This window comes from Terrapene carolina, unplaced genomic scaffold, assembly GCF_002925995.2.
Source record: "Terrapene carolina triunguis isolate 2854851 unplaced genomic scaffold, T_m_triunguis-2.0 Scaffold131, whole genome shotgun sequence".
NCBI classification, from domain to species: Eukaryota; Metazoa; Chordata; order Testudines; family Emydidae; genus Terrapene; species Terrapene triunguis.
In genome coordinates this window covers 20569627-20593812 of record NW_020664482.1, presented here as the reverse complement: position 1 = coordinate 20593812, position 24186 = coordinate 20569627, and the positions used below count along the sequence as shown (strand labels likewise).

The 24186-nt window shown below is 41.6% G+C and overlaps 1 protein-coding gene across 2 annotated transcripts in view; it reads right to left on the bottom strand.

Annotated features, from left to right (window-relative positions):
- Nucleotides 1–793: 793 nt before the first annotated feature.
- LOC112119268 (ligand of Numb protein X 2-like) overlaps nucleotides 794–24186 on the bottom strand; it is a 40451-nt gene continuing 17058 nt past the window's right edge. For both annotated transcript variants that reach the window (XM_026653028.2, XM_026653027.2), the window contains exons 2-10: nucleotides 19987–20442; nucleotides 16042–16271; nucleotides 14017–14213; nucleotides 11914–12282; nucleotides 9650–9829; nucleotides 7302–7476; nucleotides 6863–7085; nucleotides 2844–3002; nucleotides 794–1395 (exon numbers count right to left, since the gene is read on the bottom strand). In XM_026653028.2, coding sequence (XP_026508813.1) covers nucleotides 1260–1395; nucleotides 2844–3002; nucleotides 6863–7085; nucleotides 7302–7476; nucleotides 9650–9829; nucleotides 11914–12282; nucleotides 14017–14213; nucleotides 16042–16271; nucleotides 19987–20387 — 2070 coding nt within the window. In that variant the 5' untranslated portion in view covers nucleotides 20388–20442 and the 3' untranslated portion in view covers nucleotides 794–1259. The remainder of the gene's footprint in view (nucleotides 1396–2843; nucleotides 3003–6862; nucleotides 7086–7301; nucleotides 7477–9649; nucleotides 9830–11913; nucleotides 12283–14016; nucleotides 14214–16041; nucleotides 16272–19986; nucleotides 20443–24186) is intronic.

The following is a 24186-nucleotide window of genomic DNA, read 5'->3' as shown; positions in this document are numbered from 1 at the left end:
TATATTTTGACATGTGCTGTTGACAATTGGTGTTTAAATGGTTTATAAAACTTTCATTTTTTAAATCTCCATGTCTGTCATTAAATTATAAGCCTTTCCCCCCAATGTCCTGCAACTGAAAGATTTTAAAAAAAGCTTAAACATCTTATCTGTTGAAATTATAAAAAAAAATTAATGAAATTCAGCTAAGCCTAAATATACTGCACGAAGTTCACAAACCAAAATGGATACTGTCCTTTTGGAGGTAGTTCATTTCACATACAGTGGTTGAAGTGTGGCTGGAGGTGGTGGTATATAATTTGGTCATGTCATTCTACCACATTCTTAGCTCTGCTGGGTGGGAGGGAAAAGTGGTGAATATGAGAGGCAAAAAAACATCACTTTCAGACTATCAAGAAACTATGCATAAAAGCAACGAGGTTACTTCCTGGGGGCAGACTTTTCTTGGGAATAAGTGGGCCCATTGTGTTCAGACAGCCCATTTCTACATTAAAAAAAGATGGTTTTAGTAAAATCACAAGGCAAGGAGAGCAGAGTTGAGGAAGGGTTAGAAATCCAGCAATTCACCAGGAGTAAGGATTTCTGCACAAGCCAACACAATGCATTAGTACTAACAGGAATTCTTAATCTACCTGACAACAAAAGGGTTGAAAAAAATACTAGACTTCTATGGGCAAGAAATGTAAACACCACTGGTAATGAACCATTTTATCAGTCCATGTATTTAGAGTTTTATTAGCGGCTTTTAAAAACAGATACAAAATGGCATGTCCAAGTACACCAGCCAACCAGTGACCCTTGACCAGTGTGTGAAACATTACTCTTATTTTAGGAGATTAGGTATGTTTTAGTTACAATTATTGGTTTAGCACAGCTAAAATAGGATTTGGAGGAAAAAAGGAGACTGGCTCAAAATAGAGATGCACAATTCATATAGACCACTGGAAAAATAACTGTCCCCACAATAATCCTGTACTGATTAGAACTCCATGATGAAGCTAGTGAAAGTGCCGCTCCAATCTGCTACAATGTTGGATCTAAAATTTAGATATATCAACAAGCTACATTTGCCTTCATCAATTCTGGAAATGTTTTCTTCAAATAGGAAATGAAAGCCTACTGGATAGTACACATCATATGCCAAGAGTTCAGGGTTTCCTTGGTATGCCTGCCACATGTTTCGCTATCCCATCAATCTAATGAGCATCTGGTCCCAAAGAGGCTCATAAATCAAGTGAACATAGATTTGGCTTTGATGTTTACACAAAACTTCCAGGCCAAGACACAACTGTAAGAGTGACTTTGTTCTTCTGTTCTTTCAGCATGGGAATTAGCTCAGAGTTGCTCATTCCTACAGCAGATACTCCATTTACTGCCACTATTTCATCTCCGCACCTAGCAAGGCAAGAGGAAACTTCTGTCAGGATAAAACTCAAACCCTCCATTATCTGTATTACAGTTGCACCTAGGGACCCTGACTGATCAAGGTCCCATTGTGCTGAGCACCATACAAACCCAATAAGTGTAAACTCTTTGGCAAAGGACTGTCTATCTAAATTGACAGCACTTGGGGGTGTGGGGAAGGGATGGTCCGCAAAGCTCATGTTAGTGCCATTAGTTGTTTTCTTTTTAATTGTTGGGGTTGGGAGGGGATTAGCCAAATAGAGATATAGGAAGGCAGAGGGGACAAGTGAAAGGAAGAGAGGAAGCATTTGAGAGAGGCTGAAATGAAATGACTGAGGGAAAGGGTGGTTGGGGATTCAAGAAAAGAGCCAGTTAGCACAAGGGAAGACAATCCAGAGGAAAATTGTAAAAAGCAGATGGATGTGGATGATATAATCTGTGATCCAAGGTCCCAGCTGCTTATTTAGTAATAGCTATGGGGAAGTGCTTACAGGCCTCATGGAGGATACGGTCATGCTGGTAGTTCGTGAGTCTGCTTTACATGCTGGGATTGGACACACCCAAACTACCTCGTAAAAGGTCCTTGGTTACAGTTTACAAAGTAGTCAGAGCTAAGGACCCCAGCTAAAGCATCTTCCTTGGAAACAGACCAGGAAAATGAATGCTCTCCTAAGAGAGGGGATAGGATATCCAGGTAACAGCAAGTCCTGTCAACAAGGCACTAATGTGATATCAGAACATAGTTGCTAAATAACTGAAAAGTCCTTAATTGGATTAATGCCTGCACCATTCACTGAAACTCAATCCCCTTGGGAACAGTGCCAGATCTCTGCTCTGACAGTATCCCTGGCAGATGGGCTGAAAGGGCAACACTAACAGCTGCTCTGGAAGGAGCCAGCTGTACATGTTCCTAGCTGGAGGGGAAAACACCCATAGAAGTTAAAGAGCCAGTCCATTTCCTAGTGTATCAACCAGATTAGTTTTAAACATCCCAAGCAACAGGACTTCCACCACGCCCCTTGAGAGATTATTCACAATTTAATAAATCTCACTGTCAAGAAGTTTCTCCTGATATTCATCTTAAATATCCCCTTAATTTCATCCAGTTAATCCTAGTTATAGCATAATCACCACTTGTAGTATCCTAACTAATCCCTCTCCCACTTGATAATTACACCCTTCACAGGATGGGGAAAAAGTGTTAAATCACTCAAAATCATTTCTAAGCCTGACTCTTCCAGCATAATTGTAGAAATAAAGACAGCTGGTTGTGTGGTTATTACTAAGAGTTAGGATGAAAAGGAACTTGGATAAATCATTACATTTCAGCCAGGCTAATTGTTAAAAGCAGCACAATAGCTCAATAAAATTATACACACTGCATCTAAGCTCAGTACTTCTGGAATAGACACAAATAATGGAAGAAACACCATACGTACTTTAGTCTTCTGTCATGGAAGGCAGGTGTTGCAGGCACTATGGTTTTAATGAAAAATGGCTGGTTTCCTTTGCCTTCTTCAAAGCCTCCAACAATGCTGAATCCCCAGCTTTCTGAGTTACTTTTACGAAGGACAATATCTTGACAGCAGTGAAGGTAGCTGGAAAGACAGGCACAATCACAGAAGAGGCGCACACACAACTTGTTCTGAAGCACCTATTTTCCAGCTAGAATTAACTGCTTGACTAAAAATCTTCATTTTTCTTGGTGATGCAGGAACCCACTGCAATAACCCTTGTTAGATTACCTGCATCCATCAGGGGACAAAGCTTTATCCCACCACAAGTATTGTGATGAGAGTAGGAAGCCAGGTAGGGAAGACGGGTCAGGGTTGTTCATGAGTTATCTTACAGCATCATTTTGTAAAAAAAAAAAAAAAATGAAGTAATTGAAAGCTGTACTGCTGCAGCCCTTATAATTAATCTGGAGTCAATTTTCTGGTTTCACATGTATTGTGGGGACTTGGTACAATGGCTGTAGTTAGCAGCCAGATATCACAGTTGGAAAGCAAACATTACGTCGTTAGGTAAGGCAACCTTTCTTCTACTAAATGATTCAAACAATCAAGTCAGTCAAGGTTTGTTTGTGAAGGGTTTTTCATGCAGGACTTATCATAAGAAGTACTGTACAATAAGATATTACAGTCCTATGAGAGATTGTTCATAAAGAACATAATCCAAACATTTTGAGATATACCTGCTTCTTGATTTCTAAAATGTCTGATGTATTATATCACAAGACCAAGCCTGCTCGACAGACTTCTTCAAAAGATGACAAATACTAACAGTATTTTCTCCTGGAATTCACTGCTCAACAGAAAGGAGAGCCCAGTGACCTATACTAGATATCCAAAAGGAGTGGCTGAAGGGCGCCAGTGCTGTGTGAACAAACAGAGCAGCCATAAATCGGCACTCAGCAATAATCAGAATGCATGTAATTAACTGTGGCACTCACTACCACAAATTAACTGAGGCAAAGAATGAAGAAGGATTAGACATTTATATAGACAATAAAAATACCCAGTTATGTTAGAGAGAAAAACAATGAACATGGGATATCAAGCCGCCTGTTTCAGAACATAAGCCAGCCACTAACTGCCTCGTAGGGTAAAACCAGTCCAATGTTACTATGTAGGTGTCTTATATCCCCATCTGCAGCATCTGGTACTGGCTACTGTCAGACATAAAATGCTAGGCGACAGACCAGATGGCCATCCATCTGGTCATGTATGGTAATTCCTGTGTGTTTAATAGCTCATACACAGCTTTGAACAGCATATAGAATCTGTTATTGTGAGGAGAAGACTGGCCAGGACACCTGGGTTTTTTCCTACTCTAACTTCCACTCAGGCAGCTCATCAGAGACAGGATGGAGCCCTCTCATGTGAAAGGCTGTCCTGGCAATGCAGTGCAGCAATGTCAGGACAGCGTGTAAACACAAAGGCAGCATACTACTAAATGAGCCAGGCCGACAAACTACATTCGACACAAACAATAAGCCACAAGTGCAAGTGTAACAATAAAGAGTGGAACTTTTAAGCATTGTGGACAGAGGTGTTGAAAAGGATTGAATATGCCAGCAAGGCTTCGAACATAACCTCTTCCGACTCTGCTCTTCCAGCACCAAACGGCTATCTCAGACTAACAACTAACATGTGGCTTTCCTCAACAAAACAGAACGCAAGAGAATAAGCACCACAGGAGCGATCTTCTGGATTAAGCATTTACCTGAAAAAATACTGAGCATGTGCTAGCAGTAAACTTCAGATTTTCATATTGGATTTCAAAACACAGCTCAGGGAATGTTTCGAGAAAGCTATACTCAGTGGTGGCTCAAAAATTTCCCAGCAGAGGTTAAAAACAAAAAACACAAAACCCCTCAATTGTGTAGTGCATAGAAGTCAGCATGCCAAAAAGTCTGAACACCTACGTTTAGCTGAAGAGGACAATGAGGAGCTCAGCACTGATCTGCAAGAGGTTTGTTTTTCCTCAGTGGTTTAGTGAAATTATAGCACACAGAGCCAACTAGTCATTATTGGCCACCACTTTGGGCAACTGGGGAAATTAGTGAAGAACTGCAAGGAAGGAATTATTACCATTTATATTGTTTGGAACAAATGATGTAAACATTGGCAGACCGCAAAATGAAATAGCTCTGCTGTGTGCTTCTCAGACCATATCCTAAAACCTCCCCACATGAAAGCATGTCAACAGCCTGTGGTGCTAATATTCTATAGTTGGGAGATGCCAGAATTCAGTTCAGAGCAATAGAAGGAGATTACTTTCCAGCCACTGCTTCAGTGCTCCGAGGGTGCTTCTGACATGATGGCTCTCCACCTCAGTGGGAAAAGCTGAAATTGCTGCATAGGGTCCCGTGAGGTAGGTATACAGCCAACACTACTTTTTAAAATGAGAGCACATTTTTATGATCTTAAAGTTGGCGAATTTAATTATGAATTTAGCTCAGGTCCTCAGCCAGTTACAGTGAGTTAGGGTAGGTGAAACCAAACATTAAATATATTTGAGGCAAGGTACTTGGTGGATGCTAGCTCCGGGGCCTATACTTAAAACAAAAGCAGATGACTGGAGCGCTAAGAGGCTGACCTAATAGAAATGGAATTTTGGAAAGCATTCGAGTCTCTGGAGCTTTTGATAGAATACTCTTCACCTTCCCTGGCACAAGTGATGAGATGTAAAAGGAGCTGTTGCCTTGCAGTCACAATACACCTGGCCCAAGAGTGACCCCTCTGAGGAAACCTCATTGCACTAGATAATGGCATAGAGATTTGGGGGTTAAATCCTAGCGTCCTACATGAACATGAGTTAATCAGGTGCAGCTGAGACTAGTTAGTCTCAGAACTTAAAAAAAAAAAAAAAAAAGCTGGGTTCCTTTCACGAAAAAACAGGCCAAGACTCTCTTGACAAGAAGCCCAGACATAATGCTCTGGAGGAATAAGATCTGCCCTCTGTTTTTTGTTCTGGGAGTTTACAAACTGATAAATTGCATGAAGGGAAGGTAGCCACAGGCTTTCCGTTCCTTTGGTTGCACCAGAAAACAAACCTGTAAATAAATCAGAACCCTTAGAAGAGAGGGTTTTGTTTAACCTGAACCTTATGTAAGCTCCCTGTCCAGCCACAAACCTTAACTCTGACATAACCTGCACCTCCTCTCTGGGTTGAGCTCACTCCAAATTGACCTTTAGCAGAGACCAGTAAAGAGGAACACATGCTGCATCTCTCCAGAAATTAGTAGCTGAAGAGTTCAAACCTTAAAATGCTTGCCACATGGAACGCAGCAGCACAATTCCCACTACCTTTAGCACCAGCAACATGGTAAGCTACCTTCTAATGCATTTTAGCAAGGAAATTCAGAATTTGGCATTATTTTCCTAGGATTAAAAATTTCACAGTTGAGATGAAGTTAATAAAAGACTGCTTGCCTTAAAACAAAACTATTAGACTAGCTACTAAAAGGCAGTAGCAGTGCCTGATCATTGACTTCTGTTAAGTAGAATAGCCAAAGTGGCTTGGGTTCATCACGTTTTACCGAGGATTGTTTGCAGTGCGCGTGTCACAATTCAAACACAGGCTGTGTAACAAAACACCCTCTCTCTGACCCCCACCCCTGCTCCCAAACATACACTTTTGCTTTTGTTCTCAATTTCTGTGACCTATTCAGTTTGAGAAAATGTTCAGTGAACTCTGTCAGATACCTAGGGACTGACCATATTGCAAACAGGAGGGGCTCAGAAATACTGAAGTGCAGTGGGAGTTTCTTAATTTATTTGAACACATTGACAACTGATAGTCTCTTTTGCTTTTGTTTAAAGGGCTTGTCACCAAGTTTGACTTGGTTCAGAGAGTCAGCCAGTGATTCACTTTGCTTAAATGCCAGATGAGGTAAAATACCTGACTCAATGGTTAATACTGAGGAGAGAAAGAATTGACCAAACAAACTTACGTAGGTAATCCGAGCCATGTGATCCAAAGGGGTGACCAACTGAACCCATGTTCCCTGATATCAGAGGATGGGTCTGTGGGTTCTGGCACCCTCTCTGGTACAAGGATTTCCAGGGCTTTCAGCACTACGGTGTGGGAAGCTGCATTGGATTTCAGTGCAGAGACAGCTTCATAGTAGTTTAGATGAGTCAAATCGATGCCATTTATATTCAAAAGCACATCTCCTGTGGATTAAATAAGTAGGATTATCATGGCCGCATGGATTTACTGACCTTTTGCAATATAGACCACCTCTGCCTCAAGGTGTCATCCAGGACTTAGTGCTTCAAACTTTACTGGTGTTTAATACCAATTTTCACTTAAAAACACTAAAACCCATTCACTGAGTTAATTAGCGAAGTTATAAACAAGGAAACTCAGGGTCTGGAAAGTCTCCTTACCTCTCTTGATCCTGCCATCCCTGAAGAGGCATCCAATGGGTTGCACACTAGTTACATAAATAGGAAGTTTGTTTTTATTGTCCCTTCCACCTCCAATAGTTATTCCCAAAGATTCCTTTAGCTCCTTTTTTATTGTAACGGTCTTTTCCTGGCTGAGGTATCCCTGAGGTAGATCCTACAAAGAGATGACTATATGGGTTAATCAATGCAGCAGAATTTAGAAAGGTCCATGACTAGGGTAGGAGGCAGAGAACTCTAAAAATTCAGGGCTGGTGAAAGATGCCACATTAATAGCTCTGGAGACTGAAGTTGTTTGTTTAGGCACAAATAGCAAAGGCAGCAGAAGCTATAGCACACTGTACTCCCAAGGCAATTCAACCCTGACTCAGAAGGGTTGCTGCTAGGGAAGTGAGGATATATGCCTGTCTACATGTCCATTCGATCCTTTGTCTACATAGAGGCTCTTTGTGATGAGAGTTTCCCCACCAGGAAGTGGAAAGAAACTACCAACTCATTTCACATAGGTCATCAAACATGTCTGGTATTACCAACTTTTTATCTTTTGAACTTTGTTTAAATTGGGATGGATTTGAACCAGTGACACAGAGTAAAGAGGCATTTCTAAATCCATCTACAAAGGCTGAGCTATCCAACCTCATGCATGTTTTAGAATAGAGCTTGTTATTAAAATATATAATGTTTCCATTGGAATGATCACAGTCCCCATTTCTGTTTCAACAAGCCCAGTATACAGCAGAACCGCAGAGTTACGAACACCAGAGTTACGAACTGACCGGTCAACCACACACCTCATTTGGAACCGGAAGTACACAATCAGGCAGGAGCAGAGAGAGACGGAAAAAAACCAAATATAGTAGAGTACCGTGTTAAGCGTAAACTACTAAAAAAATAAAGGGAAAGTATAAAAAAGATTTGACGAGGTAAGGAAACTGTCTCTGTGCTTGTTTCGTTAAATTAAGATGGTTAAAAGCAGCATTTTTCTTCTTCATAGTAAAGTTTCAAAAGCTGTATTAAGTCAATGTTCAGCTGTAAACTTTTGAAACAACCACCATAATGTTTGGTTCAGAGTTACGAACAATCTCCATTCCCAAGGTGCTCATAACTCTGAGGTTCTACTGTGCCATAAGGCCAAGAAAAGTAAGAAGGCAACCAGCAGATATTTTTCCAAACACAAGGTAGAGAGTATGAAGAGGAGGAGAAATTTATTTCTGAAGATGTCGTTGCATGGGATGAAAGGACAGTTTATAGTGACTCAAATAGCTTATCTACTTTAAATGAGAATCTAATGGTGAAATTTCTCAAAACAGCTCAGCATTAACCTAGCTCTGCTCTCCTTGAAGTCAGCTGCAAAAAACTCTTACTGACTTTGATGGGAGCAGAATTAGGTCGATGTTATTGCTTATGAAAATCCCACCCCTAAGCTTAGTGAAATATTAGCACATCATGTCCTATAGATCTTAAGAGGAAGAAAGGGTTAGAGAGAGAGTGTGTGCACGTGTGTTGTGGAAACAGAAGACGACAGTGGACTGAAGTTTATAAAGGAAAGAACTGGGCTGAAACTGCATACGATAGTAACCTGGGAAACTAAACACAAGTCTAGGCAGTTCATATTTCAGGCAGAATTTCTTCACACAAATTTTAGTTTAAATATGGTACAACCTGCCAGAGGCAGCAACATAAAAGCAAATCTGTTCAAGTTCACAGTTTTCTAGAGGAGGGAATCTGAGTGTAAAAGTAACTAGTTAAGTTGGAGAAGTTGCAAAAGCATCTTTCTTTAGCTTCATTAGTACAGCTTTCACCTCTAGGCCACAAGGCCATTTAGTCCCATACTGTGACATGGAGTCACACGCAGTGTTAGCATTGCAATTTAATATTAGGGGGGAAAGCTGTGCTTGATGTGCTTGTTGTCCTACAGATAGGGAATTAAACCCAATGGTTGTTTTACTGGTTTCTGGTGGCTGTCAAATACCCAGTGACCCTTTCTCAAGGAGCAGAGATTAACTCTGCTGTTTTGGCCAGCATTCCTCCTCCCCTTTAGACAGGCTTTAACCTCAAAGGCTGCACAAATGCTGCTGCATTGCTCTGTAGATAACAGACGCTTGGTCTGACTGTACAGTTCACTGTTCTGCCAGCTCTCAACTCCTATTGCTTTGCAACATCTGGTAAAGAAAAGGTGCTATATGGGACCAAACCCTACTCTTGATAACCCTGCAGTATTCTTGGTTTATATTTTCATAGCACTCGGTGGTAAAGTAAAGTAATAGATTTGAGAAACAAAGAACAACTGGCCCAGCAGAAAATAGCACTGCTATTACTACAAAACTTACCTTTTGGTAGTTTGATTTTCGTCTGTAATGATTCTGGTCAGGTCTCCTCCGATGGTGCACTGGACTCCCTCCATTGCTGCTGCTGCTACTACTGTTTGGTGTGCCACCATCTTCAACAGCATCTGGCAGCTCTACACCAGACTGCCTTAGGACCACAAAGTTCACTCTTGCCTCACTGGTCTGCCAGGAAAAACAAAAGGAGAAGCTTAATAATATTTCAGTAATTTCAATGGGTAAAGTTTCACCATGGCTCATCTAGAGACTTAACCTTGTGACTTCTGATGATCTCTCTGAAAGTTGCATGGCTCAGACTTTGTGTAGCATTCTGAAAAATGTAACAGGCATGCACACACCTCTAGAGACCAGACAAATCTACGAAAGGAGCGTCACATATAAGATACAGGAGGTAATTTTTCTATTCTACTCAGTACTGGTGAGGCCTCAGCTGAAGTGCTATGTCCCGTTTTGGACACCATACTTGAAGAAAGAGGTGAAGAAATTGGAGAGAGTCCAGAGGAGAGCAACAAAGTGATAAGAGGTTTACAAAACATGGTCTAGAGCAGTGGTTCTCAACCAGGGGTACGTGTAACCTGGGAATACTCAGATGTCTTCTAGAAAGTATATCAACTCATCTAGATATCTGCCTTGTTTTACAACAGGCTACATAAAAAGCAGTAGCGAAGGCAATACAAACTAAAATTACATATACAGAGCAGTATAAACAAATCATTGTCTATACTGCTCTGTATACAATACACTGAAATGTAAGTACAATATTTATATTCCTATCAATTTGTTTTATAATATATGGTAAAAATGAGAAAGTAAGCAATTTTTCAGTAGTGTGCTGTGACACTTATGTCTGATTTTGTAAGTTTTTAAGTGAAGTGAAACTTGGGGGTACACAAGACAAATCAGATTCTTGAAAGGGGTACAGTAGTCTGGAACGGTTGAGAGTCACTGGTCTAGAGAAGAGAAGATTGGGCGAGGGAGGGGAGGGGGGAAAGGGATATATGTTTCCAAGTATGTAAAAGGTTGTTATAAAGAGGACTGTGATCAATTGTTCTCCATGTCTACCAAGAGTAGGACAAGAATTAATCATCTTAGTTTACAGCAAGGGAGATTTAGGTTAGATATTATGGTTAGAAAGATATTCCTAAAGATAGTTACGCTCTGGAACATGTCACCTAGGGAGGCTGAGTGCCAACATATTAGATTCAATTCTATACATGCCAGCCTCGTGGTCCAGTGCTTTGACATTTACTAACTTGAACAGTATGTTTTTGGGCTTTGCAATCAGTCCTCAATTCTAGAAAGTTGTTTATCGGGAACATTTGTTGACTTACTTCTAATATTAAACATCACTGCTTAGGTTCAAATATTTCTTTCTATGTAAGAACACAGGCTCTCCATAATTATCAAAACTCTTCCCTTTTTCTCCCACCACTGACTCACCAAATTGCCAGGAAGAGAACGAATTCTCCCTTATCTTTGGATCTTTTCTAAGGTTTAAACTGTAAGTTCTGGTGAAATGCCCTTGTGTTTGTCATGATCTTCGGGCAAAAAAAGAAACCCAGCTATTAGAAGCTGGAGGGCACTGCCCCAGGAGACAGAGCATTTGAAACTGATCTAAACAAAGGCCACTGCTTTTGGAGTAATCCTTACACAAATACTTTACACCAAATGTTCAGACCATTAAAATGAGACAGATTTCTATCATGATGAGAACGACCATCTCCCAGCAAGGGGCCTCAGATTGACTCATGGACCCCTCTTCCACATGCAGTTTAACTGGGAATTTTACCACCAGCATCCTGACCTAAATCAAAAATGCTTCTGTTCTGTACTGCCAGGCCATGCGGTCTCTATTCAGACCTCCCTAGGTTAGCTCTAGGGAAGCTTCACGTACTCTGTTCCGGTATCTGTCACAGATGTATGCCTTGTGTGTAGAGATTTCTCTTGTAAAAAGGCTACACCTAAAGATCAGTTTGCCTTTGCTGCACTAAACCACCGTAGACATCTGACTCACTGTGGTATTGTCAGAGATGATTCATGGCAGATTCCCACCTGTGTATTCATGATCGCTAGGAAACAGTAATCCCCACTTCTGTAGGGAAGCCACTCTCCCAAAAATGGTTACTTAAGGGTATCCAAATTGCTCAGGCATGTTTTGTTAGCCCTTGGGTCAGAAATGGAGCACTGCGCTAGTGGTGCAGACAGTCACAGAGTTATCAGACAGACAGCTGCTCCATTCAATAAATTACCTGTATTATCTGTGCAGCAGTCTCAGGTGTTCCCTGCCTCAGGTCCTGGCCATTTATAGAGAGAACTTTGTCATTCCGACTCAGCTTTCCATTTTTGGCTGCCAAGCCTCCATCAAGCAGGTCCAGAATAAAAATCCCTGCCTCGTCTGTCTTCCTAATCAGTTTGATTCCCAGGGGTTCAGATGGGTCTCTCTTCATCAGTGTAACGTGAATCACTTCCCGGTTAACAGCAGGGCTAGAATCCTGTTTGAGAGTCCTGTTGGAAAACCCTTTTTCCTGCAGGACCATAAGGTGAAGAACGGGACCTGGGTGGCGCAGCAAGGAGATAGCTTGGCAATGAGTCACGCTACTGATGTTGACACCATTCACCTAGAAAGAGGAAGGAAAATGCACCATTTAGATCCTGGAGAGCTTATGGGTCTTCCACTGTACCTAGTATCACAAGGTTAGCAAAAAGCACACTTGGATCCTCCATACATGAGGCGCTTTCCCTGAGACCTTTCCACAGCTCTGAAGCCTTGAAACTCTCCCGTAGACTTACCTTATGCTTCTCATTCCAGTGGAGTACCGGAGTCACAGAAGAGCGATCAGCGATCGATTTAGCAGGTCTTCACTAGATCCGCTAAATCGACCACTGGTGGATTGATCACCACACATTGATCCCCTGGTAAGTGGAGACAAGCCCTAGGATCTTCAGTCTAAATCTTTCTTTTTTCAAGGTAGTTTTGGTAACTATTATTCCTCCCCCAGGGGGCAGTCATGTAGGATTCCATCCTGTCTCATTTTGGTGTGCATATGGGACTATTGGGAAGGTTAGCGAGGAGACATGGGCAACAGCATCTTCAGTATTCTAATGACACCCAGCCAGCGTTGCTGAATGTCTTACTTTCTGGCTGAGACTGGGAGGTGGATGAGGCTCAGTCAGATAAGATGGATGTGATATTGATTGGCTTGGAGAAGCCACCTGAAGATATGACCAAGACTGTATCTGCCACTCTGAATGCAAGGGTCTGCCAATCCTTATTAGAATGTATAATCGAAGGAAAGGGTTGGATTTCCAGTTGTTGGATTTGTCTGGCCAGGAGGATGTAATACAACGGTAGTGAGGTCCAGATCTTAAAGAAAGCATGTGCCTTTGTCACCTCGAGATTAGACTACTAACAATGCACTCTCTGTGAAGCATTAATTCAATTTGGAAACCAAAGCTAGCAGTACAGAATGTGGCAGCTCAGTTGCTTGGCAGGGTATATTGCTAGGAGCATATGGCACTAGTGTTCTGTGCTCTGCACTAGCTGCCAGTTGGTTTTCAGGGTGAATTAAAATGCTGGTTTTGAAATGGAAAGCTTTAAATGATTTAGGACCTGCTGGTTTGAAAAAGAGCCTCTCTGTGCAATAGTGCTGTTAGAGAGATTAAGTGAGGGTGAGGTAATATCTTTTATGGGACCATGGCTACAACTATACTCTATACAAATCTCATAAAAAGCTGTCAGATACATAAAGTAAATAAAATAGACTGAAAAGTTCAAAGAAAAAAATAATCTAAGGAGATCTGTAACAATAGGTGATAAAACATTTTCAGACAGAAGAGGTGTTTGTCCAATTGAGATGAAATTAAAAAAAAAAAATCCTCTTAATTACACCTGCTTCCACCACTCAAAACAATTCTATTTTCTCTCCCGCACTTGTACCCTTCAAGTGCTGGATCAGGTAAAAATAAGAACCAATCCAAACCTTCGGAGGTTTCAAAGTGTTCTGATACCTTTTTAATAGTTTACTTCTTATTTCCATGGGGCTCTCTTACCTCTCTCCAGCTGGGCTCAGAACTAACCAAACACTATAAAAGAGGCGGCTGTCAAGGCATTTCTGGCCTGATAAAGCAGGAAGGGTCAGAAATTACATGAGACAGCCTGTTCTTTTAAGGCTCACAGCCCAGTTTCATAGAACCAAGATATTTGGACAAGTGTTCAAACTTTGGCATGCTTATCCAAACCTCTTGAGGTTTGCCCAGCATGACAAACTTTTTGCTATCCACTATAATAAAAAGCCTTCTCTTAGACAAAGAAGGGTGGTAATGTAACTTTACTACTAACAGAACAAACGTACCTCAAGGATATGGTCTCCAGGTGCTATTTTTCCATCTGCAGCAACAACAGAATCCCGAAGGACTTCCTGAACAACAATGTTCCCTAAAGGGGTGTCTTTGCCCCCAACTATCCGCATTCCTAGTTCTTCTTCTGGATCATCTCGATGAATTTCAATCGTACTTGTTTCAGCCACAAGACTAGCTTTCTGAGGCAGGTCTGATTGTGAGAATCAAAGAAGAGAAAGCAACACATGAATACAGATAATATCCCCATGTCCTTTCTCTATTCTAGTTTCACTCAGAGATCAGGTATATAGTACTGGTAGGGCTTGTATTGTTTGGCCCTTATGTGCTCAAAAATGGTATTGTGTGTGTGTGTGGGGGGGTATTTAGGAGGGAAGAGAATAGATCACGAACAAAAAGCAGAAAAGTTAAATTTCCTAGACTTTCTCCCCATATGTTCCCAACGAGTGCTCACTCAGTGCAAAGCCGATTGTCAGATGGTGTAGCAAGAATGGAAACAAAGCATTTTTGAGGCCTTTTGTAAATAGATGCTTAATTTGCCATTTAGAAATTTTTCTTCTTCTAGATCTACTGCCAGGTTATTTAAAGTCAAACTACTTAGAACTTGGGGCTTCTTGGTTCCCAGTCTGATGCTCAGGCCATTAGAGAAAAGGACTTAATTTAGTGCTCTGATCAAAGAACTGAAAGCCTAGAACTCTTGCGTTCTAATCAGGGGTCTGACATTGCTTTGATGTATGATCTTGGGCGAGTCATTTAAGCTCTCTGCTTCAATTTCCCTTCCCCCTTTGTAAAATGGGAGTAACATTTACCTATTTCAGAGGGCTGAGGAGAATTAATTAATACTTCCAAACCATTCTGAAGAGGACAATTGTTACCTCTCCCTGCACTTTTGGCAAAGTATGTTAAATCTATCATCATTGCAGCATTTGTGCAAGCCAGGCACGTTAGATGTTGTAATGAAGGCAATCACAATGTCAGCCAAGTACAGCTGTAGTTCTCTATCACACAGTGGCTTTAACAGAGAGATTGACATGTACTTGGGGAAACTCCAACATAGAACCAAGCTAATTTACACAGTAACTATTAGACAGGTTCATTAGCAGATAGACTTGTCCCCCCCAGCACCATCTAAGTGCGCACAGGAATTAAGAAAATCATTTTGAAACATGCTATCAAGAGTTTTACGCTACTTATTGTCATTCTAAAGATTTAATGAAGTGGTGGTATCTTTGAATGGAGATATAGCTATTTTCATTTGTAATGTGATGGGATTTGTTTTCTTACTGATGATTAATTTCAAATCCAAGCACTAGCAAAGGGCATAAAAATGCTTCTGTTTAGTATCAGTAGGGAGGAACTAAAATAAACAACCTGAACAAATAATTGCCTCAAAGGAGTAAATATAAAATAAAAAGACAGACTGGCACAAATTCCTGGTACTGATTGCTTGGCATCTTCACGCTATGTTTGGTGCCCTGTTCTCATGTGGCTGGTGTATTGTTTGTTACTGAAAAGCTTCTGATTTTTTTTTTTTTCTAAATGGTGCTTGGTGTATTGCTCTTGTTAACCTAGGGTTTGTGAAAGAATCTTGCAATACTCTGTGCACATGGCCATCCTGAGAGGGGATAAGGGAGCTGCTACTCTTAGTACGATTGCCAATTTTGGTTGGATGTATTCCTGGAGGTTTCATCACATGACATAATTCTGGAGACTCCAGGAAAATCCTGGATGCTTAGCTCTTAGTTAAAGAACTTTTTTTTGTGTCAGTGGCAGAGGTTTGTGTTTTTTGGAACTGAAAGGCCAAGAGTAAAAAGTAAAAGGAGAAGCTTGAAACTATTGAAGGTTTCCAAGTGTTTGTTCATACAGATATGGGCAGAATCTGTGACAAGCTCTTTTAAAGAGTATCCTTAACGTTATTTAATTTTTTTTTTTTTTTTAAAAGGAGATTTGAAACTGAATTGCATTTTGTGCTATTCAAAGTGGTGAGAGACACTGTTGGTAACTGCAGAGAGAGACATTACCGCCTTCTTCACCCTCCTCAAAGGCTGGATTAACAAGTCCAGGCTCCACAGTCCCCAGAGATACCACAGCCGCTATAGAGCTTTCTGCCACCAGCGATGATGCTCCGTCTGATAGCTCCGCCTCTCTCGCAGCATTCGATTCCTCCCTGGTAATGGGATCTTCCTTGCCTCTGGAATGTGGATTTTTTCTCCTTTCTATATCGGATTTGTATTTCTTGAAGCCAGGACACCTAGAGAAGGTTTGGAAGTCAGTCATCCACACAAGCAGCAACAATCTCATCTCACATAGTAAACTCAGCACATACAAGCACTGGGTAACTAAGGTGCTTCAGGAAGCATGATTAAGTCTTGTCAGTCACACATTTTCTTTCCAGCAGCTGGTGCTAGCAAAGATTCATTCACATCTCAGCCTCAAATTGAGGCTGGAAGAAGGGGGAGAGAAACTCCTTTGTCAACTTTTTTTTTTTTTTTTTTTAATTTAAGAGACCGATTAGTTTAATTAATCTGAGAAAGGGACAGTAGGAAGGAGTACTCCTTGTTAAAATATTTACCATTCAAGCCCTGCTGCTCCCAATGAAGGTGAGAATACATTTTGTGAGGCATAAGTAAATACTTATTCCCTCTGCTCTTTCAGAGCCAAGGTAAGAGTGTGAACCACACATTTGAATCACAGAAGTTTTATAGCCTTGAATATGCCATGTTTCTACCAAACCAGCAACATACAAGACTGAGTGGGGCAGCATGAGGCAGTTTGCACTGCTGCTGCTGTACCCATGTTATAATAAATAGAAGTATTCTCTCACCAGGCCTATCCATCCAGTTCTTCTCATAAGCACCAAACTCAACATTTTAAAAAGAACCCCCAAACCCTGTAAGCAACAAAGCAATCAATGTTACAGAAGAAGCAGGGGAAGGAAAACAAACTCAGGCTATTACCACCTTTGGTAAGAGGATGGATGGCAAGTTAGGTTGGTGATGCAGAAGTGGTATTGGAGGCTCCGTGGCAGATACTATTCCCTGAGTCAGTACTGAACCAGTGCTCCAGAACAATGATACAGGATACTAAGTTATGGGTGGTTACCACTGTGTCCAAATCAAATTCTATTTGGAGTATTTACATTCTGGCTACTAAAGTCCCTCTGCAATTTCACCTACTCTTATTTCTTCCTGGTCACTCTACTCCCAAGTGTAGAGTGGCCAAAGATACCTCTCAAAGGCACAGGGCAATCAAACCCAATGTCCAAAATACATCTGCTTGTTAACAAACTGGAGGCCCAGGAATGGCCCTCAGAGCCATTTCAATTATTAATATTGGCATCTCCCTACTACACTCTTGAGATCTCTGTAAAATTAACACCTCTGAAGTCAGACTGCAAAGTGCAGGGAAAAATGCCACAAGACTAGTCTCTTAAAATTTGCTGCTCGTTCTTTTTTAAATGCACAGATGTGGCTTAGTCTCACTAAAAATCATCACAAACCCTGATGGAAAATACTTTCAAATGTGGTGGTTTTATGCCAGTTAGAATTTAGCTTGAATCACCTTTATGTTAACAGTCTGTATATTTAAAAAAAAAAAAACATACTAGATTATTGGAACTTGGTTTTGGTAATGATTAAGTCACAATGGACTAAACTGCAAGCCACCATATATGGTCTGAAAGGTTAACCTTCCCATATGTGACTGGATATTCACTGAAGCTGAATGACATTTCAGCTAGCAAAGATAAGATATAGGTGCTTTTAACTCACAGTTACAGGGATTTGGGAAGTGGGGGAAATAGATTATTCAGTGCTGACTGTGTGTGTAAGACTCAAGTAAAACAGTCTCCGCCCTTAAGAGCTTATACTGTAAGAAGCAGAAACAGAAGATGGAATGCACTGGTAAAACTAGAGAATGGAATAGGTTTGTTTTTTGAAGAGGGGCAATGTTTTAAAATAACTGAACTCTCAACTTTTATGTTGAAAGTATGGATAAAGATATCGAGAGCACCTTAGCCTCTAGATACCATAGGAACATGCAATAGAAACACAAATGCCTGGCTAAAATTGCAAAGATTTCCTTAGTTCAACCACCACCTGCACACTTGTTGACTTTGGTATTGCTATAGACAAGCATGATGTATTTGAATGGTATCAAATCTACTGTGTACTACCCATTACGTACTAACAAAACATGCTGCCACTGAAACTTTGCCTTTGTTTACAATATGGCTTGCTCCCAGCTCCATTCTGAGCAATCATTAACTAAGAACAAAGGTTCTTCAAACTCCATGGAAAGACTCCTTTGTTGTGTGCACTTTTCTAAAACCACAGTTCTTTGTCTGTTCCAGCTCAGCTAGCCGGCAGTGGAAATGCCAAAAACATCTGTGCTGAGAAGTGCAATGAAAAGTCAGTCTCTCTTTCTCTGCAGAACATATTTTTAGTTGCATCTATGCTTGTGAAAGAATGAGGGCAGATAATGGCATTACAAATATGTGATTCAGCAAGTGCATAATGCACTGAGTGACTTCCAGTATTTGGATCAAAGACTTGTGTGTTACACATCTTAATTGGACCAATTAAGCTGGCAGCATTGTATTGTACCCCTTGTCTCTCTTCTGTAAATACTCAGGAGCCATGCACTGTGTTTGAAGCGAGAGGTATGTATGTTTATAATTACTTCAAGGAAGCAGGTGCACAAGGACTATTCTGTGAAAAGGAGCACTGTATTCAGTAGGGTTACCATACGTCCAGATTTCCCAGGACATGTCCGGCTTTTTGGTACTCAAATCCCCGTCCGGGGGGAATTGCCAAAAAAACGAACATGTCCGGGGAAATAGGGAGGCAGCATAAGCCAGGGTCCGCCCGGCCCCAGTACGACCCGCAGGGTCTGCAGCGCAGCCCAGCCGCCTGGCTACATTGTAGCGAGCTCAGGCGGGGGGTGAGCGGGGGCACAGCCGCAGAAGGCGGCGAAGGGGCCGCTGTTGCCCCCGGAGGCCAGGCAGACCACGCGCCCCAGCCGAGCCCACAGGACCACAGGGAGGCCGGGCTCAGCCAGCAGCTCAGGCTTCCCTCGCGGGCGGGGACTCCCCGGCCACTGGGGGACCCTTCCTGTGGCCCTGTCACCCCGCGCGGCAGGAAGGAGGCTGCGGGGAGTGCGGCGTGTGCCGGGGCTGCAGGGACCCGCGCTGCCCCCGTCACCGTTGAGTGTCTGAAGCCCCCGCCAGGCAGAGGCTGCCAGGTGAGCAGGGCAGGCGGGGGGGTGCAGAGGCTGCAGGGCGAGGAGGAGCAGGGCAGGCAGAGGCATAGAGGCTGCAGGGGCAGGGGGCGCAGAGGCTGCAGGGGCGGGGGGGGCAGGGGCTGCAGGGCGAGTGGGGAGCAGGGGGCACAGAGGCTGCAGGGGTGCAGGGCAAGTGGGGAGCAGGGAAGCACTTAGCAACCCCCAACCAAGATCAGAGCGGCAGGGAGGAGGGGGAATGCGGGGTGCTCAGAGGAGGGGGCAGAGTTGGGGCAGGGACTTTGGGGAAGGGGTTGGAATGGGGGCGGGGAAGGGGTGGGGTTGGGGCAGGGCAAGGGGTGGGGCCGGGGAAGGGGTGGAGTTGGGGCGGGGCCAGGGGTGGCCCCGTGTAGTGTCCTCTTTTTTAAATGTTTGAATATGGTAACCCTAGTATTCAGGCACAATTCAGGGGCTTGCTACATTCAGTTGGGCATTGCTTCTGCTTATCTGTCTGGGCAGACAAGTAGTTTAACCTGTATCCTCAACACAGATGCACTAACCAACCAAACACATAAGCATATTGTCTTCATCCTCCCACTTTACTGGCCCGTCCCTTTGTCATCTCTGCCTGATGTTCTCATCTTAACTTAGTTTGTTCTGGGTAAGGAAACCATTGTTCTGTTCACTAAGGCACCACAGATAGTGCTATGTTACTAACTTTTAGTTATGTTATGTAAACATATATGCACCTGTTCTGTAAGTGGGCTTCTAGTTCACACCTCTGCATCATCTGCTGACACTCTTTCTGGAAGGGACAGAGGATAGTCAATTTATCCAGCAGGTTTCTCACTAGAAGGCTAGACTTCCGGCAGTGTTGGAAACTCAGTTTTTTCCGATCCATGGGACAAAAGTTATACTCCTGCATGAAGTTCTCAAGGCACTTGAAACAGTATGTGTGTCCACAGGGTGTATCCATGGGCTGGAGCAAAGGCTGAAGGCAGATATGGCAAACCAGTTCATCATCCACTTCATCTTGGAAGTTATAAAGATGATTGTCCTGTAACAGGTGGAACTGGCCACATTTATGGCAAAGTTCACTGATTTTGGAGACCTGCTCTTCCACTGCAGGGTCAGCCATGATATCCAACATCAGAAGAAAGTTTGTCAGTTTGAAGACCAGGAGTTAGTGGTCTGACAGGACTTCTCTAATGAAGAGAGGAGAGAGAGAATTAATCACTCAAAATTGTCTAAAATGCAAGTTAAGATGCCACTGTCAACTTGAAATCTAGTCAGTTAAAAATAAGTTAAATCTTGTTTCAAGAAGCACACCTGTCCCAAGTCCCCCTGCCAATTTTTGTGATTTTGCATTTTTCTATTCCCCCCCTCCTCCCCAATTTTTCCTTTCCAATGTAACTATGAGAGAGACCCACCCAGGCAGCAGGGGAAAGTAAGGCCCTGATTCAACAAAGCATTTGTGCATCTGTTTAAGCATTTTGGTGATTTGAATCCCGAAAGATTATGCATGGGAAATAGTGACACTGACTAGACACAATTCTGTCAAATACACAAAGTGAAATGAACTGAAATTCTTATTCCTTCTAATTACAATAATAAGTGCAAGAACAGTGATTAAGTGACAGTGTCCTTGTCTGCCTTTCTGGTTGGTATTGAATGTATTTGTCTTAAAGAGATGGGGGTTAGTGGGTTTTTTGGGGGGGGAAGGGAAAGGAAGAGAAGGTTGAAAGGAAATTTTAAATCTAGGAGGCATTTCCTTCCTCCCAGTCCTCTCCTTCCCAAAAAGGAAACCCTGTTAGTTTTAACCATGAGTGTATGGTTCACTACTCACACAGGCACACATTCTGTGTGTGTTCATACAAGGATTCTAGGGAACTAAAAAAAACAACTGCTTTATAATGAAGGATAGAAATACCCACCCAGGCCACTACATAATTCACTATAGTGTATCCAAAATGATTGAACTTCATTGGCTTTGTAAATAAATCTCAAAGTTGTGGAGGATGAAGATAATGGGACACATTCAGCTCTCTGCAGCTGCAACTACATTGATGGAGTTACATTATGAACAAAATAGGAGGCATATTTCAGATAATGGGAGAATGTTAACAATACCCAAGCCTATGTAGTACAGATGAAGAATCCCATGCTCCAGCATTGTAGAAGCCCCCGTGTTGTGCCAGCTGCAGCAGGCAGGTACATATAGTACATCTAAAGCACACAAGCACAGCCTCTCTTGCCATATATTTCATACAAAAGGACACTTTTTGATCCTCACTTATCTTGAAAGCTAAGAGGTAATATTACAACTTCAGACAAGCCCCTGACACCACTGAATACTTGCATTCAGTCAGCCCAATACCATCAACTTAACACCCCCACCTGTCCACCCCACGCTTTCCAAAGCCAATAACTATCAGTAAGACACAGAGGCACAGCTGTGCTTTTGGGTTTATACTACATGTTCTAATAGTTGCATAAAACATTTTGGCAGGTGATTAAACAATACATAGTTTCTCAGTGAAAACCAAGAATTCACTCCTACTTTTGCTGATAAACCACTGTAGGCCTTTTCAAACATATCCTACAGGGTTTCATTCTCTGCTCTTTGTGCTACAACATGAGGAGGTAAATCCCATATGTCATTTCTAGACTAGTGGGAAAGAGACTTCCGTATCTGAATCCAGTAAATATATTTCTTATAAATTCTATTTCCCTATAATCCCACTGTTAACTCCAAATCTAATTTTTGAAGATTCCATATTTAAAAATAGGAAACTGGACACCCAATTTGTCTAACTCCTCCAAGTGCTCAGATAGGATTTACCTTACATCACTGTCCTTTCAACAAAGAGGAAGTTGCTTCAGACGTTTGGGAACCTAAACCCGTCACATCAGTGATGAAACCCAGCCCACACCCGTCGGCAAGCTAGTAGTTTGTGAACAGCACTAGTGAGGTGGCAAGCTTGAACATGCCGACTGGCTGTTCAGTGATTTCAAACAAAAAGCAGATGTTCTGTGTAAGTAAAATTAGTAAGAAGTTACTCAGCAAAGACAACTGCTTAAGAATCAGTTTTGTTACACTAAATGTTTGGAGGATGCAGTTCCAGCACTGAGGGTTTGGTTCTACTCTCACACTGGTCTGAGTGCATTAGCTTTTACAGAGTCACTCTAGTCTAGTCACTCTTATACCAAAAAAGTGAGAGTACAATCAGGCCCTGTAAACTCAGATTCAAGTTCTAAAGATGCAATTTAAAATACACCTGGAGTCGTCATGGGAAGCTTCTATCAAGTTTAAACTTCTCATCTTCATCTTCAAGGGCCAAAAATCAACTGTCTCCACTCCATCTCACAACACACTCTTGTTTCTTCTCTCCTGTTTCACTCCAATTATACCAATCAACGCCACTTAGCTTCCTTCCCCTGCTTCCACTTTTTTGACTTCTTCTGGGTTGTGGCTTAAGACAATGTGCCAAGCCCCCTATATTATTCAAATCTGTCCCCAAGACCCATTCTTCCCACAAATACCAACTACATCAGTCAAATGCCTTGTCTACCCTAACACTAAGAAAAATGTTGTCTTTTACTCTTTGCACTACACAAACACACAGTATGAAGAAGCCACAGGGCAAAGTTAGGTCCTAAATAACTGTGTTTACTAAATATGCACAACCCTATAAGGCCTAGCTGCATGCTATTATTGCTCCTGACTATTTTCTGGGTGCTTCTAAAACACAGAATATAGTGAATGCCACTGGAGAGTTCAGACTATTTAAAGAGATACTACCCTATTCCTATACACTACAAAAAAGGAAGAGGATAAAGCGGGAGGAATAAATCCTAGAAAGCAAAAACTTTCCTCTAGATTTCTCAGTATTTCATGTCTTGCATGTGCTAGAGTGCAAATTTCTTAGGAAGGAACTGTCGTGTTTTGGCTTTACCACACCAAATACATCATGGGTTCTTACACACATATAAAAGTACAGTAGAACCTCAGAGTTACGAACACCTTGGGAATGGAGGTTGTTCGTAACTCTGAAATGTTTGTAACTCTGAACAAAACATTATGGTTGTTCTTCCAAAAGTTTACAACTGAACATTGACTTAATACAGCTTTAAAACTTTACTGTGCAGAAGAAAAATGCTGCTTTCCCTTTTTTTTTTTTTAGTAGTTTACATTTAACAGTACTGTACTGTATTTTTGTGGGGTTTTTTGTCTCTGCTGCTGTCTGATTGTGTACTTCCAGTCTGAAATAAGGTGTGTGGTTGACTGGTCAGTTTGTAACTCTGGAGTTCATAGCTCTGAGGTTCTACTGTATATCCTATTTTCTTGTACTACAACACTGAATCACAGAATAATAGAAATTAGGTCTCTTCCTTTCTCTATTAGGTTGTCTACTCTGCCAATGCAAAACTATTCCCTGCAATATGTTAGTGGATTGACTATTCTTGTTTTAATTGTGCCAAGTGATGGAGCTTCCAGCACTCCTTGTATCAGATATAGATCCCCTCTCTGTGCTCATCTGCAGCATTAGTAATAGCACTAATAAATTATGTAGTGTGCCAAGAAACACACAAACACTGAACCTTTCAGTACTATTTCAGGCTATGGAATTCCAATTAAAATTAAAATCAGATAATTCTTAAAACTTGCAAATACTGATTCAATACTCTCATAATTGGGATATTTTAACAAGGAATGCTAGTCTTAAAAAAAAAAAAAAAAAAAAAAAAACCCTTCCCAAGGTTATACTTCTGACTGTACTAAGCTTCTTTATATTACTGTAGTACTTCTTTTAGAGAAAAATAATTGTGATTGTTCTTGAAGTATCCAGATATTAAAGCATCACTGTTTGCAATGCTATCATTTGAAGTTCTGACATTTCCACTTCCTGTTTTCAGCACTTAGCTCAATCATAAAAAATAAAACAGTT